The 15,983-nt window shown below is 56.5% G+C and overlaps 7 protein-coding genes across 7 annotated transcripts; 5 read left to right on the top strand and 2 right to left on the bottom strand.

Moving 5' to 3' along the window:
- Positions 1-914: 914 nt before the first annotated feature.
- CH63R_00351 (C6 zinc finger domain protein) lies at positions 915-1,658 on the top strand (the record flags this gene model as incomplete). The annotated part of the gene is made up of 2 exons (XM_018295326.1): positions 915-974; positions 1,047-1,658. 2 exons carry the CDS (start codon positions 915-917, stop codon positions 1,656-1,658), a joined length of 672 nt encoding a protein of 223 aa, XP_018163688.1.
- A 60-nt stretch (positions 1,659-1,718) lies between these two features.
- CH63R_00350 (C6 zinc finger domain protein) lies at positions 1,719-2,690 on the top strand (the record flags this gene model as incomplete). The annotated part of the gene is made up of 1 exon (XM_018295325.1): positions 1,719-2,690. The coding sequence occupies one exon, from the start codon at positions 1,719-1,721 to the stop codon at positions 2,688-2,690; it is 972 nt and encodes a 323-aa protein (XP_018163687.1).
- Positions 2,691-3,798: 1,108 nt separating this feature from the next.
- Positions 3,799-5,253, top strand: CH63R_00349 (Duf300 domain-containing protein; the record flags this gene model as incomplete). The annotated part of the gene is made up of 6 exons (XM_018295324.1): positions 3,799-3,874; positions 3,933-4,080; positions 4,137-4,389; positions 4,460-4,589; positions 4,642-4,799; positions 4,879-5,253. The coding sequence occupies 6 exons, from the start codon at positions 3,799-3,801 to the stop codon at positions 5,251-5,253; spliced, it is 1,140 nt and encodes a 379-aa protein (XP_018163686.1).
- A 247-nt stretch (positions 5,254-5,500) lies between these two features.
- CH63R_00348 (Mannan endo-1,4-beta-mannosidase C) lies at positions 5,501-6,926 on the bottom strand (the record flags this gene model as incomplete). The annotated part of the gene is made up of 3 exons (XM_018295323.1): positions 5,501-6,208; positions 6,312-6,641; positions 6,756-6,926. The coding sequence occupies 3 exons, from the start codon at positions 6,924-6,926 to the stop codon at positions 5,501-5,503; spliced, it is 1,209 nt and encodes a 402-aa protein (XP_018163685.1).
- A 3,294-nt stretch (positions 6,927-10,220) lies between these two features.
- Positions 10,221-11,958, top strand: CH63R_00347 (Linalool dehydratase-isomerase; the record flags this gene model as incomplete). Its single annotated transcript, XM_018295322.1, has 2 exons — positions 10,221-11,110; positions 11,166-11,958. The coding sequence occupies 2 exons, from the start codon at positions 10,221-10,223 to the stop codon at positions 11,956-11,958; spliced, it is 1,683 nt and encodes a 560-aa protein (XP_018163684.1).
- A 1,197-nt stretch (positions 11,959-13,155) lies between these two features.
- On the top strand, positions 13,156-14,440 carry CH63R_00346 (Glycosylhydrolase family 61-5; the record flags this gene model as incomplete). The annotated part of the gene is made up of 5 exons (XM_018295321.1): positions 13,156-13,248; positions 13,307-13,456; positions 13,559-13,992; positions 14,085-14,316; positions 14,387-14,440. The coding sequence occupies 5 exons, from the start codon at positions 13,156-13,158 to the stop codon at positions 14,438-14,440; spliced, it is 963 nt and encodes a 320-aa protein (XP_018163683.1).
- A 400-nt stretch (positions 14,441-14,840) lies between these two features.
- Positions 14,841-15,983, bottom strand: CH63R_00345 (uncharacterized protein; the record flags this gene model as incomplete). Its single annotated transcript, XM_018295320.1, has 1 exon — positions 14,841-15,983. One exon carries the CDS (start codon positions 15,981-15,983, stop codon positions 14,841-14,843), a length of 1,143 nt encoding a protein of 380 aa, XP_018163682.1.

The raw sequence follows: 15,983 nt of genomic DNA, 5'->3' as shown, positions 1-15,983 counted from the left end.
GGGCGGATCTCTCGGGATTTCGAGATGCCAGTCGAACCATTTTCCATCCTTCGTTGGTTGCCGCCAATTACCGATACCGATACCCTCGCACCGAGGACGGCATAGCATATCCCAGCTTCGTCCATGCGTTAGTTAGCCTTTCCTGTCGTCTGAGGATGGCCACGCATATGGACGAGCCGATCGTTTGCTCTCGCGAGCTCTTGCACCCTCTCTCTCTCTCCCCTTCTCCATCTCGGCCTCGCACCGACGGCTTGCTCGTTAGAGCATGAAGCCGAATTTCAAGAGACAGCCAACGAGTGGACAAGTGGCCCGTCCAACGGAGCAACCCCGATTCCATCTCTCGGGGTCCGGCTTGGGGCCCGTCAATGAAGTCCCGCCGGCCTGGTAGCTCCACTTGATGGTCAGTGATCTTCCATCGGCCGCGAAGCCAATCAAACCGAACCTTTCGACCCGATGCATCTCAGTTGGGGGAACTCGAAACCACGACATGAACGACCCTCGGGATATGATGCAGCTTGTCCTTCAGAATCACGGCTTTCACCAAGTCCAGTATTAACTCACTTATTGTGTTACCCGACGAGTGATGATCTCGTCACACTCGCACTCGCCCCTCGGCGCGAGAGGCCGCAATGAGCGAGTGGGACCGAGCCGAGAGTACAGAGTAAGCACTTCGGCAATCCAATCTCACGGCCCCTAACCCTTCCGGGAAGCTCATTCGATATGACGAAGCCCCTCCCCTCGAGTCTCCGCATCCTCTCGTCCCGAACGATCATTACTTGGCATCCTCCTCCAACACCGGTGCATAGACCCGGAATCGGTCCGCGAAGACCGGACTTGTGGACATTGCCCGGAGCTTTGTTAGACACATTGTGGCCCATTTCGGACCCGGTCGTTTCGACAGGCCACCCCACGTCATGCCTAATACCGGCAAACCAAGCCCCAACTGCCATCTTTGTCGCCAGAGGAGGGTCAAGGTGAGGAAACACGCGCCCGACCCCTCCCTCTCCGGCAACCAAAATCGTGATTCATCTTCGTTCAGCTAACAGCGTTTGGACAAGTGCGATCTGGCTCGGCCACAGTGTCAGCGATGCATCAAGTACGGGGTCTTGTGTCCTGGCTATCGCGACGACCAGGACCTGCTGTTCCAACACACCGATGCCGCCGCTTATGAACGGCGCCGGCGGAAGTGCCAGCAGCAGAACCTCCCGCTGTCCGCAACGGACACTCTGGAGGTGATTACTTTCACCTCGGTCTCGTCGCCGTCGTCCGCATCGTCTTGGGAGTCCGACAACTCAGCTTTCCGTTCTGTTGGTACACCCCCCCTGCCTCTCTTGAGACCGGTTCGTCAACACTGGACAGCCGAGTCCGTACCGCTTGTCATCGGCCTCTACTCGGGTTTGGATTTCCTTCCGGGATTGTTCAGAGGCGTTGGGCAGGACCACTGCCTCCGTCTCGCCGCCCATGTCTTCACGAGAGCCTATGTCATCAACCGCTTCAGGCCACAGACGGATTACCGTGAGCTGTCCATGTTTCTCGGCAACGCTCTGGCATCGGTCCAGAACGCCATAATGAGCCCCAGCACGTGCACCTCTGACTCCACAATCATCGCCGTGTGGCTGCTAGGGAACTACGAGGCAAGTCTCGCGAAACGACTGTGATATTTCCATGCTCAAAATTCCATCGGGGATCCGCGCTGATGATTGTTGCGACAGCTGATGATGGGCGGCCTGGAGCGACGGTCCTTCGTTACGAGCCAAGACCGAGGCTACGCTCCCGAGACTCCCTGGCACATCCATGGCAGCGGCATCTTGAGCTTGATGCGCGCAAGGGGCGACCGCCAGCTGTACACAAAGGCTGGCCGACAGATCTTCTGGACCATGCACAACATGATTGTGAGCAGGCACGACAGGCATGCCAACATCCATTACGCTAACAGGAACCAGCAAATCCAGCACACCATCACAAACACGCCGTGCCCACCCGAGTTCGACCACTGGCTCAACGTCATAGAGCAGACCCTCCAGCCCGCCGAGGCTTTGTTTCTGCATACTGGTCGGTACATTTCTTCGGCATGCTCTCTGCTGTCCAGGTTGATCCCCATCGTGCGGAACGTCGACTTGAAGCGGGCGTGCGCCGAGTATGACCAACTCCTATTCGAATGCGACCTTGCAGAGCTTGTCATGTCGGAATGGATGAGAACATCCCCCGAATACCAAGTCGACCCCGGTCCTGTCCACACCTACTTCTGGGACTCGTGGCGCAGCGCGCGCATCAAACTGCACCACATGATCATCCTCCTCGCCAACCTCGTCGAGCACGTACCAGATTGTGCTTTCGATTGTGGAGCGTTGCAGTCGCGAAGACGACTCAGCGCGGAGATCATTGCGGTCTCAGGCCGGGATATCGTCGACGGCATCCCGCCATCGCTGGGTGGCAAGTCGCCCGCCTCTGACCCGCGTTCGCCGGCGACCTACCTTGAGGCCGTCCGGCTGGTATGGCCGCTGAGCCATGTGTACGTCATTCCGACAGCGCCGCGGCACCTACGGATCGCCGCGAAGGCGGCATTGCTGCGGATTGGTAAGGAGAATGGAATCTTGTCAGCGTTGAGGCCGCGAGCGGGCGGTGCTCTTTTCCCGTCCGAGGCTCTGAAAGGGATGCCGGTGGATGACTTGGGCGACGGAGATAGTTGAGTTGGTGAACTGTGTGACGGAAGTGAAGGCAGGCAGGCTGCCCCTAAGTGTGGCAAAGAGCTGGACAAGACCTAACAATGGTTGTTGTAAACCGCTTTCTACTTTTTACCACCTCAGTTCTTGGTGGCCTACATGGACAACTTGGTGGTAGGCCTGATGCGTGGTGCTGTCACAGTAGCACTTCTTATTGCTGCTTTAGGACTGACCTGTCGGAACGGATCGAGAGACCATGGAAGACACGATGAAACGAACGATAAACAACTGAGACGATCAACACCGGCATAGCCCCTTGGTTATTCTTGCTCTATCTTGTTCAAGATGGTCACCAACACGACTCGACCTCCCGCCTCCCGATTGGCCATCTTACGGCCAAAGACGCCAGAGTTGACCCAAGCCCACGCAGCTCGAGCATAACCTCTGGCAAGCGTTGCCGCAAGGGTCCGGTCCATTCGAGCCTTGCACCCGCAAGCAAATCATCGAATCCATCTCCACAGCTCCAAGGCCACGAAGCTTGTTTGGACGTTAGTGCTGATCCCTCGAGTCTCTAGTCGCAAAGAGGCTGCGGCCCGCCCGACGGGCTCATGTTATTAGCACGTATGCCACGGCATTTTCCATGCTGGCGTAAGCCCGCCATGCCGAATTGGGAAATCGATTCGACGACCCCTTGTATGGTGTCTTGTGCCGATTTCCGAGTAGATAGATAGGCTAGGCTGCTCAGCACTGCTCAGCCACCAGACGGGCGGTGGGCGCCCTCAAGGCACATAACGAAAGGTCTTTTTCAAGCCGTGGTTCCGCGGGCTTGCATGTATTGATATCGACCATGCAGCCTCGTCAGCGCGCCTGTCGTCGGTCGTTTTGAACTCGGTCGTGACTCGGGATGGAATGGACAGGGGTTATTGAAAATGCGAATGCAAGCGAATGCGGTGGAGGATTGATTCTTGACTGGCTGCCTACTGGCCCCGCGTGAGAGAAGCAGAAGCGTGGATGAAAGACGAAGAAGAAGGATAAATACGCTGGCCCCGACTCTCCAGGCATGCATGGCGTCTCCCGACTCTTCAGTCTATCTCAGTCTAATTTTAACTGCCCAAGTCTACGTAGCACATTAGACATGGAAACATTTCTCAGGGCCAGAGCGGAAAGCAAGTCGAGCAAAGATGGCTGTCCAGATATCTCCCTCGCCGAGAGTCAGTAATTACAACTCACAGGTTTCTGTATGCATCGGGCACTAACACCGCTCCCCAGACGCGACAAAGCCCTTGTTCGGCAACACGTCCTTTTACAAGTTCAACATAATCTTGTCGGGCAGCTTTACCGCCGCGTCCTGTCTCATCATCTTCATCCTGATGTTTCTCCACGCGACGCACCTCAGCAAGAGGAACGAGCAGATCAAGTACGCACCCCTATCCATCCCCCCGGTTGCGTGCAACGAGCTCTAACAATCGTCAGGATCCTGCGTATCTCGCTCATCATCCCGTTCTGGTCCATCATCTCCTTCCTTTCCATCTGTTTCCCGTCGGCCGAGGTGTACCTCCACCCGTGGCTCGAGTCTGTCCAGTCCATCTGCCTGGGCACCTTTTTCCTGCTGCTGTGCGAGTTCGTCTCGCCAAGCGCGCAGCACAGGGACGTCTTCTTCGCCGCGCTCACGGTGAAGAACCAGAAGGCGGCGGACGGGGAGCAGAACGGTCTAGAGTGGTTCAGGGTACGCCTCTTTTCCGACTTGTACACATACATGTCCGTCCGCCCGTTCGGTTTCTAACACGGCGGGGTAGAAAATGTGGTTCGCCGTCTTCCAGTATCCCGTCGTTGCTCTGCTGGTGGCCATCTTGACGGCCATCACACAAGCGGCGGGGGTCTACTGCGAGTTTGCAAGCAAAGCACACTTTGCCAAACTTTGGGTGAGTATATGATATCCCCTAGCCGGTTATTAGGATCCCATGACCCGTGTTAACAGACCCGAAGCTGTCCATCATAAACAACGTATCGCTCACGTTGGCCATTATGACGGTCATCCGCTTCTTCATGCAGCTGAAGTCCCAGCTGGCGCACCACCAGCCCGTCGCCAAGTTTCTCTCGTTCAAGTTGGTCGTGTCCCTGACCTTTATCGAAAACGTGAGTCAGAACCCACTCCTCCTCTTCGAAGTCCAGCAGCAACAAAACAAAAACCACCACTCACACGTTTTCCCTCAAGATCATCTTCTGGATCATTCGCGACGTCGGCGCTCTGAGCCCGACCCCGACGCTGACGAATGCGGACCTCCGTATCGGCATCCCGTCCATGCTCGTCTGCCTCGAGATGCTCCCGCTGGCCGTCTTCTTCCATTACGCCTACTCGCACCGCCCGTACGTCATTGGAGGCGGCGGTGCCCGCCCGCCGCTCGCCGGCGACCTCGAGGCATACGAGCCCCGGACGTACTCGGACGGGCCCGCCGTACTGTGGGCGCTGGTCGAGATGTGGAATCCGGCGGAGATCATCGAGGCCATCCGGTTCGGGCTACGGATGAAGGCCGAGGAGCGAAAGCAGCGGAGGTCTCGGAAGGGCGGGCAGAGCGCGGCGTCTCGGTAAGCGGACCGAGGAGCGTTGAGACGAGCAGATAGACAGACACGCGCACGCCCATGCAAGCGTACATACACAGATACGCCACACACGCATAGGCTTTCTTGTACATACACATATACACGCAAAGGCACAGAAGACGGAAGGGACTGGAGAGGCGGTTTGTGACTGTGCTTTTCTTGCATCTGCTTTGTAGAGAGCGAATGTATATCTCTCTGAATTACTGCGCAACATTATCTGCCCGGGACACACCCCTTCACAGAGCGTTGACCTTGGCGGCGTGCTCGTAGATGAGCGGCTGGGCCTCGGCGTCGTCCAGGTAGATGGTGAAGCCGTCGTTGTGGTTGCGGCCGTACGAGTAGCCCGAGTACCCGTACTGCCAGTACATGTCGGGCATCTCCTCCTCGAGCGAGATGGCCTGCCACTTGCCGAGGACCTCGGTGCGCGGGGTGTCGTCGACGCGGCCGAGGTACTCGAGGCGCTTGTCGGGCGTCAGCCAGCCGTACTCCTCGTGGACGACGGGCTTGCCGACCCTCCGGCCGGAGGCGGCGTGGTCGCGGATCCACTGCTCCGTCCACTCGACCGTCTTGCTCCACCAGTCCGGGTACGAGTGGAAGGTGCCGAAGTCGATGTGCGGCAGGGCGAGCTCGTGGTCGAAATCGCTGCCGTCGGCGCCGTTGTAGGCCCAGTCGTCCGAGGGCACGTTGAAGCCGCCCTCGCCGCCCCAGGTGACGAGGTGCTTCGGGTCGAGGCCCTTGACGAAGGCGCTCATCTCGGCGATCCAGGCGCCCAGGCGCTCCGGCGTGCAGTCGCCGCTGCGCGGGAGGTTGCGGACACCGTCGGCGCCGCAGCGCGGCTCGTTGCCGAGCTCCCAGGCCATGATGGCGGGGGAGTCCTTGTAGCGGGTGACGAACTCCTTGACGTAGCGCTTGAAGGCGTCCTTGATGACGGGGACGTGGTAGAACTGCCGCCCCAGGGTTAGCATTACCATTTGTTTTTACTCACGACGACAACACAAGAGAGTGTCCGCATCCGTGACTGTATGTGTGTGTTGTGGTTCTGCTCACATCGTCATGATACTTCCCGCCCAGGTTGACCGTGTAGACATCCATGCCGCCGTAGTCGGCCCAGTTGTTGGTCAGCGCGACGATCAGCTTGATGCCGACCTTGGTGGCGGCGGCGACGACCTTGTCAAAGGCCTCGATGTTGATGACGGACGTGCCGTTGTCGTACCACCGCTGGAAGACGATCTCGGTGTCGCCGGCGCCCTCGCCGCCGTACTTGGGCAGGCCGTCGGGGTTGTACGTGGCGTTCTTGTCGTTGAAGCCCCAGGTGCGGAAGACCTTCAGGCCGGCGTCCTTGGCGGCGGTCAGGCCGGCCTCTACGTCGGCTTGGTTCTGTTACATTACGTCGTTGTCAGTCTCACTTCTCACACATAACACACACCCTCTCCTCATCTCCAGCCAAGATGCTTTTCCCGGGTTGATAGGGTTCTTGGAGCCCCTACTCACGTTGTCAAAGGGGAAGTAGTAGGCATTGCTGCCCGCAAAGTTGAAGTCCTCGCCGTCCAGCTGGAACTTGGTGCCCTTGACGGTGACGAAGCCCTTGCGGATGCACGCCGCGGAGGCGGCTCCGCTGGCCAGGAGGCCAATGGAAACGAGACGGGCGAGTTTGGGTAGCATCGTGGGCGAATTGTCGAACGGGGAACAAGCTGCAGGACCACGCGAGACATCCCAATTTGAAGGAAAACGTTGTGGTTGCGTGTGCCATATATATTGATCCTGCTTGACCCGAGGTTCAATACAACACTTGTGACCACCCAACGACGTCCTGTTCTCGTCCCACTTCCCAAACCATCACGGAGGCCGTTGGACCGCGTGCCATGGCCGCGGCCCGGGGGGGGAGCGGGTTGGAGATGCCAAGGGGGAGGGACGGCGCGCCATTCCGGTTTCGATCGCGGAGGGTGGCCGCCCGAAAGCCGGGGTAGGGCCAATGGTATGACATGGTGAGGGGGACATGCGCAGACCGCCACTGGGGTGCGATCGTACCTGGTGTAAGCTGTTTCAACTTTAAATCATCGTATGCGCCGTCTTTGATGCTTATCTGGATGTTTCGAGAGAATGATGGGAAGCTACAGTGATGGCGATGTAAGCTATTATCTATTACAGGAGCGACGACATGGAATTTGGGACGAGTCTCTAGTGTGTTACTAGGTCATCCTCAACTCTTGCATCTCGACCTCCCCCAATTGGCGCGGCCCGGAACTCTGATGGCTCGCCGGTCCAACAAACTTGATGCAATGATCGACAGAACAAGTTCACGCCAAGAAGCACATCCAGGCCCCAAGGGGGGGGAGGGTTCGTGGTCGTCTAGCCGACGGGATGAGCGTCCTGTTCACCCGAAGACACACTTTCCCCTCCCCAACCGTGGTCAATCGTAAATCCGATCCTTTTATCTGGTACCTGTTTGTGCCTTGACCGCACTTGTGTTACCTCCCCAGTCACCGGCAAGTCGGTCAGTCTTCCTGCTCGCTTCGGGTTCTTGGGGAAGAGGAAAGAGTAGCCACTCGCCATACGACGTTTCTCCACCAACGGACAGTGTCTGCTCTCCCCCTGCTGCCCGTGGCTCTTGTGCGGGGTAGGAGAGGCAGTGGCATCATCCCGTTACGGTTCCCATGCTTTGAACATGTCATGTGCCCGGTTGGTACAGATGTAGATGGCTGAAGTCGGTTCTTGAAATGCCTGTTGGGACCGGGCACATACATTGCCGACGTGCCTTATACCGTCGACATGTCCCATGCGGGGTTACTTGTCTTGATGCGGGGTAGCTTCGGGTCTTTGGTGAGTCGTTTGTCTCTGCATCTAGTTGTCGTCGTTCGTTGCCTCTGGCTTGAACACCTCGGTTGCAATTGTTTGGAAAGGCGGCATTATGCGGTGTAGAGAGACAACGGGCGATGGAGACAAGCAATGGAAGATCTGATACGCGGGCAATGACAGATCCCTGCTGACAACAGCCCAAGAACAAAAAACACACAGCAGCATAATGATTGAAACTCGTGAGGGAATCGAAAAAATGAACTGATCTGAATCAGATCACATGCTTCACTGCCTCGTGGCGGAATCGAACCGCCGATCTTCTCATGACACTAGAATACTAGTGAGACGCTATACCACTTAGCCAACAAGGCTTGTTTTCAGATGTTCGTCAGGAGCACTATTTTGCAATATCAGCCCTGTTACAGTGGGCCCTTGACGCCTGCTCCATCCAACCACATACTTCCATCTCTAGTATCAGAAAGTCGCGGGATCACTCTCTCTTATAATAGCTACTTTCTTATGAACCAGGTTAGTTGTTTGAGTTTTCTGTAGGGTAATCTCTAATTCTTCATCTAGTATCTGTACTGTCAGTAGTAACTAAGAACGTTACATATTACCTTAATATTAAGTTCCCATTAGCACAGCCGAGATTCAATGTAGGTTACTGTGCATTTCCTCAGCATAAGCTTGCTAATGTAGACTCTTTCTTCTAACACAAGTTGCAATTCAAAATCAACACAGTCAGCCTGACAACGCCATTTTGACGTAGTAGCGGGCACCGAGCCGACAAAGTCCAACCACCTCAAAGCACGTCACTCTAGCGAACAGCATACTTGGCAAAGTGGTATCCGTTCCGCTCACAGCATGTGGTGTACTTTTCCCCGGGGCAAGAAGCTGCAGAAAGCTTCTTGCTTCATTACAGTACCCAAGGGATGAAAGTTTAAGCCTGCTGTAGATCATTGACTGGCTGTGAGTCCCCTGCGGGTCATACAACGTTCCAGCTGAAAACCCGGGTTCTTCGGCCGCACTTGTTCAAATGACCGAAAGCCGAGCCCAACGGACTGTTTCAAACGCGAATCGCGATGTACCACGACAGAGACGCCACTTTTATTTTATGACATAGTGGACGTGAGAGAACGCCAAGGGTTAGAGACTACAACTTTTCTTTGGCGAGCTCGTCTTGACGCCTATGTGCCGGGACCTCATAAGCTCAGGGTATTTGAAGTTCTTGTCGTGGTCGCGTGGACGGAGTTCCCCACGGTCGACGGACCTGCCATCGGAAACCTGAGTTATTGTCTAGTTGGCGCATTTGACACAAGGAGCACTCTCTGAAATAAACTTTAAATCTACCTACGACCCCGGCATCGGGCATTACCCACCGCCGTGTTGCGGCGATGGAGCTGTGACGTGTTGGAATCATGGAGTTCAAAAGCCGAGGTCATTCTTCTCCACAACTTGCTATTTCTTCCGGGGTTTGTTGACGGCCCTGGCTTAGCTTAGACACATGGTTATCCAATGGCGCCCTCGTTGGATGTTATCCATGCTGGGCGGGCTCCGCAGGGTTCCAACTGTACAAGCCTGATTCCATACGATCCAGCTGGCTGTGACAGCCAGACTGTCTGTGCAGCAGGTCGGTCTGTAGACTCAACCTGCGCTCACTGACAACGTCGTCGTGTGGAGAGGGAAAAGAGGGGTTGGAGACTGCTACAGGCTTGGAAAGATGGTTGAAAGTATAAGCCTGTAAAGATTCAGATCCATCTCAAGGCCGTGTGCGTGGTTTAGCTACGAAGAACAACCCACCGCCTCTCCCGGTCCTCGAACAAGTCTTGCCGGTCCACCCCAAGTCTCCCCCTAACCGTACGAAATGCAAGATCGCTGAGCCCTTCCCCAAAAGGACACCCGATGCACTGCACAGCCCGTTTGCAATATTTTACTTTCAAGATTCTATAGGGGTGGGTTTTGTCCGTCCACCCACCTACGTCTTGTCTAGGTAGAAGAAGGTGTGCAAATGCCCCGCGCAAGGCCAATGCTTGGAACACAGTTCTTCCACAGCATAAGAGAAAACGCGAAGAACGCCTTCGCAGAAAGGTGCTTCGATTTTGTAACACATCACCAGTAAAAGGGTTGCTCATTCCATACCCTCAACAGACCAAAAACACCATGGCGATTTCTCAGGATCAACGACTCCGTATCGATCTCTCGAAGTACGAGAAACTCAATCGCGAGCAGGCGGGACACTTGCGACACTTTCACAACCTTGTAGACCAAATAGATGGAGAATGGTACGGAATGGGATCCCAGCAAGACGCTCACCAAGAGTTCCTTGATGCCTACCGATACCAGCTTGCCCAGATGTCCTATGGGGCAGCCGTGGCTCACTATCATCGCCTCCCGGCCGCCAGAAGCATCTTCAAACCTCTCTTGCGGCGCATCATCCACAAGATGCTTCGGCCCGAGGTCTGGGGCTACTGGTATCTCACCAGCCAGTCGGGCAAGCTCGTTGACCCGGACATCACAGAGTTGAGGAAACCGTGGGCCGACCCGGTCGCTACGGAGAACATCATGTACAGCGGCCACCTGCTTCTGATGACCAGCCTGTACGCGATGCTCTTTGACGACGACGAGTTCGAGAAGCCGGGGTCCATCACATTCACCTGGGCTCCTATATTTTGGGGGTTCGGCCCCGAGACGTACCGCTACGACAACCGGAGTCTGCAAACGGTGATTGTGGAGCAGATGGAACACAACAACTGGGTCGGTGTCTGCTGCGAGCCGAACAGCGTGTTTGTCGTTTGCAACCAGTTTCCGGCACGTAACTTGTCATTTGCCCGAGATGCAAGCTTTTGCGGTCTCGCTGACCTGTCACAGATCATTGCGATGCGGTACAACGACGTCCGCGACGGCGTTGACACCGTAAGCCATATCCTCGAGAAGTACAAGAAGGCAATCGCAGACCACGGGCTGTTACGCCTCGATGGACTCTACGCAGAGTGGCTGTACTTGAAGCAGGGTCGGGTTGAGCCTCCGAAGGGAGTAACTTCAGTTGCATGGTTAGTTGTCGATGCGCACTGATGGGTTCTGATCAAGCACTTATCCAAAAACTAGGGCGAATGCTTTTATGAACTCTTGGAACACGGACTTTGTCTACTCCTCCTATGACAGGCAAGCTTTGGGCTTCATCATGTCAATCAATGGCGAGTTTCGGTTGCAAGACCCCGCCGTTGCTCTGGAATACCGAAAGCTTGCGCAAACCGAGAAGCCTGCTGAGTGTGATGAGACAGCAATGCTCGAGAAAGCTCGAGTTGAGGCGGCAAAACTGCCTCCCAATCCCTTCCCGCTCACGGCGCCGTATCTCGGTTACGTTGTGCAGTGGCTCTCTGAGCTCGGAAAGGAGAAGGAGCTGGAGGATCTTCTGGAGTACGCCGATTCACGGCTTCTGCCAACGTGGGAGAGGGGTGGTCTCTTTTACCCGAGGAACAATACCACTGTTAACGGAAACGGTGACTGGGTTCACATGGACCCTTTCACCGGTAACGCTGCAATCGGCTACGCACGACTTAACGTCAAAGATGGCCAGAGGATTATGTGGGAGAAGCCATGGACTCAGGAGACACTTGCCAGCCGGCCGTGGATTGATGAAGTCTCCCTCTCTCAGGGGGTGGATTGCTTGCGGGCTTGCTGGGACGATGAGGAAAAGCTATTAGTCCTGACCCTGAGAGCGTGGGACAATGGATCGGTGAAGGTACAGCCGGTTGCCCGAAACCTCTCTGCCGGTTCTTGGGGAGTATATGTGCAGGGGAAGCTGATTCAACAAGATGTGGTAGAGGATGGAGGATCCCTGTCTGTGGACGTTGGCGTGTCTAACGAAGACCTGGACATCGTGTTTCTGAAAATCTAGGAAGGTGTTTCGGGTAATATGCGATGTAACATGGTTGTGACAAAGTCCAGAAAGCATGGTCAAGCTGCCGCCATTAATTTGCCGAAGGCGTCTACTGTAATTATCCCACAGTTCATTTAGGAGCGGCTCATGACGTCGTTCCGGCTTTCTTTATTCCGTCGTAATGAGCCGGTATCTGAGTAGCAGATTACCATGCTAGATCATGCCGGACCTGAGTCCTTGACCAGTGATTCATGTTCCTCCGAGCGACGCATCGCTTGAAGCCTAACCGGCGTGGGCTTTGAATGAGACGTTGAACAGTGATATATGGAGATATAGAAGAGGCAGTCAACCCCCTCTTGGAAACGGTCATCTACCTACTTGCTTCTCTTACTCTGGAGGACATAATACGAGGACGGCCTCAGCGCGGAGCTATTGCGCTGACGTGGCTATCATTACAGTACGCTGCGTGATCCTTTGCCAAGCCGGCATTCGTGATGATTCCACGCTCCTAATCGAGCAGACAAATGGCTTGTGTGTTGAAGGAATTCCATCACAACACCAAAACGAGGGTCCTCGTCCACGATTTCCCGCATTCACACACGCGGGCCCAACCCTCCGCGATCCTATGACCGCGCCCCAAATCCACCAATTACCGGACCCAACGGCGCTGCCGCTTACCGACCGTTCATTTAAAAAGTCTGGGTAGCGCCCTCACCCCCTCCATGGGAAGGGGGGGGAGCGATGCCCACGTCGCATTACCCTTCGTAGGGGAGGGTCACTTCGTCGTCCAAACGTCCACGGGGCCACCGTCTTCAATTTACGGCGAGCACGCTCACTCGTCGAGCCCGCCTCTGATGCCCTCGAGGGCCTGAACGAAGGAAGGCCGCGGGATCAGTTTGCCAAGGAACATGGCTATGTTTCTTGTGATGGCGAGAAAGCAGGGAAGCCGGGCGTCAGACTGGTTCTGTTTTCGTTGTGCCGGGCTGCGGTTAATGGCCTTGAGCCTGTTGTTGCTTCGAATCAATTGATGGACGAGACTCTGTAGAAGAGCCATGGCACTTCCGGAGCTAAGATCTGGGATGATGTCGTCTATATATTCGATGAACCATGCCCGACCGCCTCGTGGTTCTCCTTGACGTAGCGACCTCACACGCTTAGAACAACAGAAAACGACAACTACTCACCATCAAGACTCCCAAGCAAGCTTCGATCGCCATGAAGTCCGCCGTTCTGTCCCTGCTGGCGATCGCCGCCAGCCAGGTCTTCTCGCACGCGACTTTCCAGCAGATCTGGATCGACGGAGTCGACGTATGTCGTGCCGTTTCCCACCCTCTCCTGAGCAAGTCGTACTGACTGCGTGGCAAAGTTCGGCGGGCAATGCGCCCGTCTGCCGCTCTCCAACTCGCCCGTCCAGGACGTCACCTCCAACGACGTCCGATGCAACGCCAACGGCGGCCCCGTGGCTCGCAAGTGCGTCATCAAGGCCGGGTCTACGGTCGTTGTTGAGATGCACCAGGTGCGTCGGCCCCCCGCCGTCATCCAAAGTCCTGAACCTCTTGAGAGTAACCGCACAACATGCATAAACTGACACGTACATCCATCTTTCCCTCCCTCACAGCAACCAAACGATCGCTCCTGCGCACAGGAAGCCATCGGCGGCGCCCACTACGGCCCCGTCTTCGCCTATCTCACCAAGGTCGCCGACGCCACCACCGCCGACGGCTCCACGGGCTGGTTCAAGATCTACCAGGACGGATGGTCCCGCAAGGCCGGCAGCATCAACGGCGACGGCGACAACTGGGGCTCCAAGGACATGAACGCGTGCTGCGGCAAGGTCAACATCAAGATCCCCGCCGACATCCCCGCGGGCGACTACCTCCTCCGCGCCGAATCCGTCGCGCTGCACGCCGCGGGCTCGAGCGGCGGCGCCCAGCTGTACATGACGTGCTTCCAGATCTCAGTGACGGGCGGTGGCAGTGCGTCCCCGAGCACGGTGTCGTTCCCGGGCGCATACAAGGCATCCGACCCCGGTCTGCTCGTCGATATCCATAGGTGAGTGCCCTGACTCAGAGGCGAGAAAGAAGAAGAAGAAGAAGAGAAACAGAAAGAGAGAAGGAAAAGCGCTCATGACTCATACGCATCAGGTCCCTAGCGACGTACGTCGTCCCCGGCCCGACCGTCTATGCCGGCGGCTCAACCAAGAGCGCCGGCGCCGGCTGCGTCGGCTGCGAGTCCACCTGCACCGCCGGCTCCGGGCCGACCGGCACGGCCTCGAGCGTCCCGCAGGCCACCGTCACCGGCGGCCTCCCCGGCTGCGCCGTGGCCAAGTTCGCCCAGTGCGGCGGCGTGGACTACAAGGGCTGCACCACCTGCGCCGTAAGTTGACGTCCGAAAGCTAGCTTACCCCGTGTTTGATCTTTCGGTGCGCTGACGAACAGCTGAAAAGGCGGGCTCGACGTGCCAAGCCGTCTCCCCTCCGTACTACTACCAGTGTGCTTGAGGCAGAAGAAGGGGGGAGAAAACAGCGAGGATGTGCTCGGTGCAAATCATGGAGGGAGAGGGGGGGCTTGTCTAGAGAGCTAAGGAAGATTCTTTTGAGACAGGTCGAGTTCGAAATGACTTATATAGGTGCCACTGCTATGCATGAAGGTACTCTATAGTGTCCCTTCGTGAGAGGAAGCAGTTACACACATGAGAAATACTTCTGAAAGCCAGGTCCCATTTCTAGAGATTTCACAAGAGCTCGTCATCAGTGTCTTGAGCGTCTTGGCGAATCAAGGAAGTTGAAAACGGGTTAGTCCTCTGGCCGAGAGGTACAAGTGTAAAAAGAATGCATCATGATGATACTCTTTAGGCTATGCTACCAGCCCACCGACCTCAAGCACTTGGAGGACCGTCCATCAGTCAATCTGAGGGCAGCCCTGGCTCCTTACAAAACGATCGCTCTCCTGCTCGTACCGGCGGCTGCGGTTCGAGGCTGTCCGTCGTCCCGACGTCAACGCAGTGTTCCGTGTCGTCGTCGACAGCGGCCGAGGCGTCGTGGCCGACCTTCGCGTGTTGGACGGCAGCCGGATCTCTCTTCGTACCCCCGATATGCCCTGATCAAGTCGCGGCGTCCCGAAGGACCCGGACTTGTTGGACGCCTGCTGCTCCCTCCACGTCCGGACGCGATCGAACTGGCTGGACCTGGGCCGACTCAGCTCTTCCGCCTTCTGCTCCTCCATCAGCTCCATCGTGTCCAGCCAGTCCCTGGCGTCGCGCGCCTGCTTCTCCGCCAGTGCGGCCCTCATCAACATCGACCGACGCCGCGCCGTCATCTCAAGAGCGTCGACGCAGTCCCCCAGCGACTTCTTCTCGGCCAAGATCACGCCGATGCCGGACATGAGCGCCACGACGGAAAACCCGTCGCCCCAGTCCCCTCGCGCGGCCGAGTTGGCGAACTCGAACCTGGTGCCCAGGTCCGATCTTGCGCCCCGCGACACCAGAGCCATCAGCTCGTCGCCGTCGTTGACCATCTTTCTCACCTCGTCTGGTGTTCGCTTCCTCCATAGCATCCATCCGTCAGCACCCCTCAGCCTCCGTATCTTGATTCCCCGACTGTGTCGCCACTCAAAGTCGACGTCCAACAACCTTTCTTGGAGAGGAATTTGCATGGTGAACACCCACCGGATGGCAGAGGCTCGCCACCAAAGCAGCCGGCCGAACAGGTCCCAAATGCCGCCGGTTGGCCTTTGTTGTTCCAAAACGACCTTTTCAGCCCCCTTCATCTCTTGCGCTTCGAACAGAACGACCTCCATCGTCTTGATCGTCTCCCAGCCCGGGCGCACCACAGTGCGATGGGTAAGATTGGCGATCTTCGGGTGCAAATCGAAGGGGCCCGCGTGAAGATTGATGCCCACATGGTTCTCGGAAGGCTCATCGTCATTGCTCAGACAAAACAACGGCTTGTCCACGATCTCGGCAATCCCGGAATCGAATATGTTAAATTCCATAGGGATTCGTCGATCCGGCCGTTCTCGACGGCGGTCTTGGTCGTCCTTCAT

Source organism: Colletotrichum higginsianum, chromosome 1, assembly GCF_001672515.1.
Source record: "Colletotrichum higginsianum IMI 349063 chromosome 1, whole genome shotgun sequence".
Taxonomy (NCBI): domain Eukaryota; kingdom Fungi; phylum Ascomycota; class Sordariomycetes; order Glomerellales; family Glomerellaceae; genus Colletotrichum; species Colletotrichum higginsianum.
The sequence above is the reverse complement of the archived record's forward strand: the minus strand, read 5'-3'. Positions and strand labels throughout refer to the sequence as shown.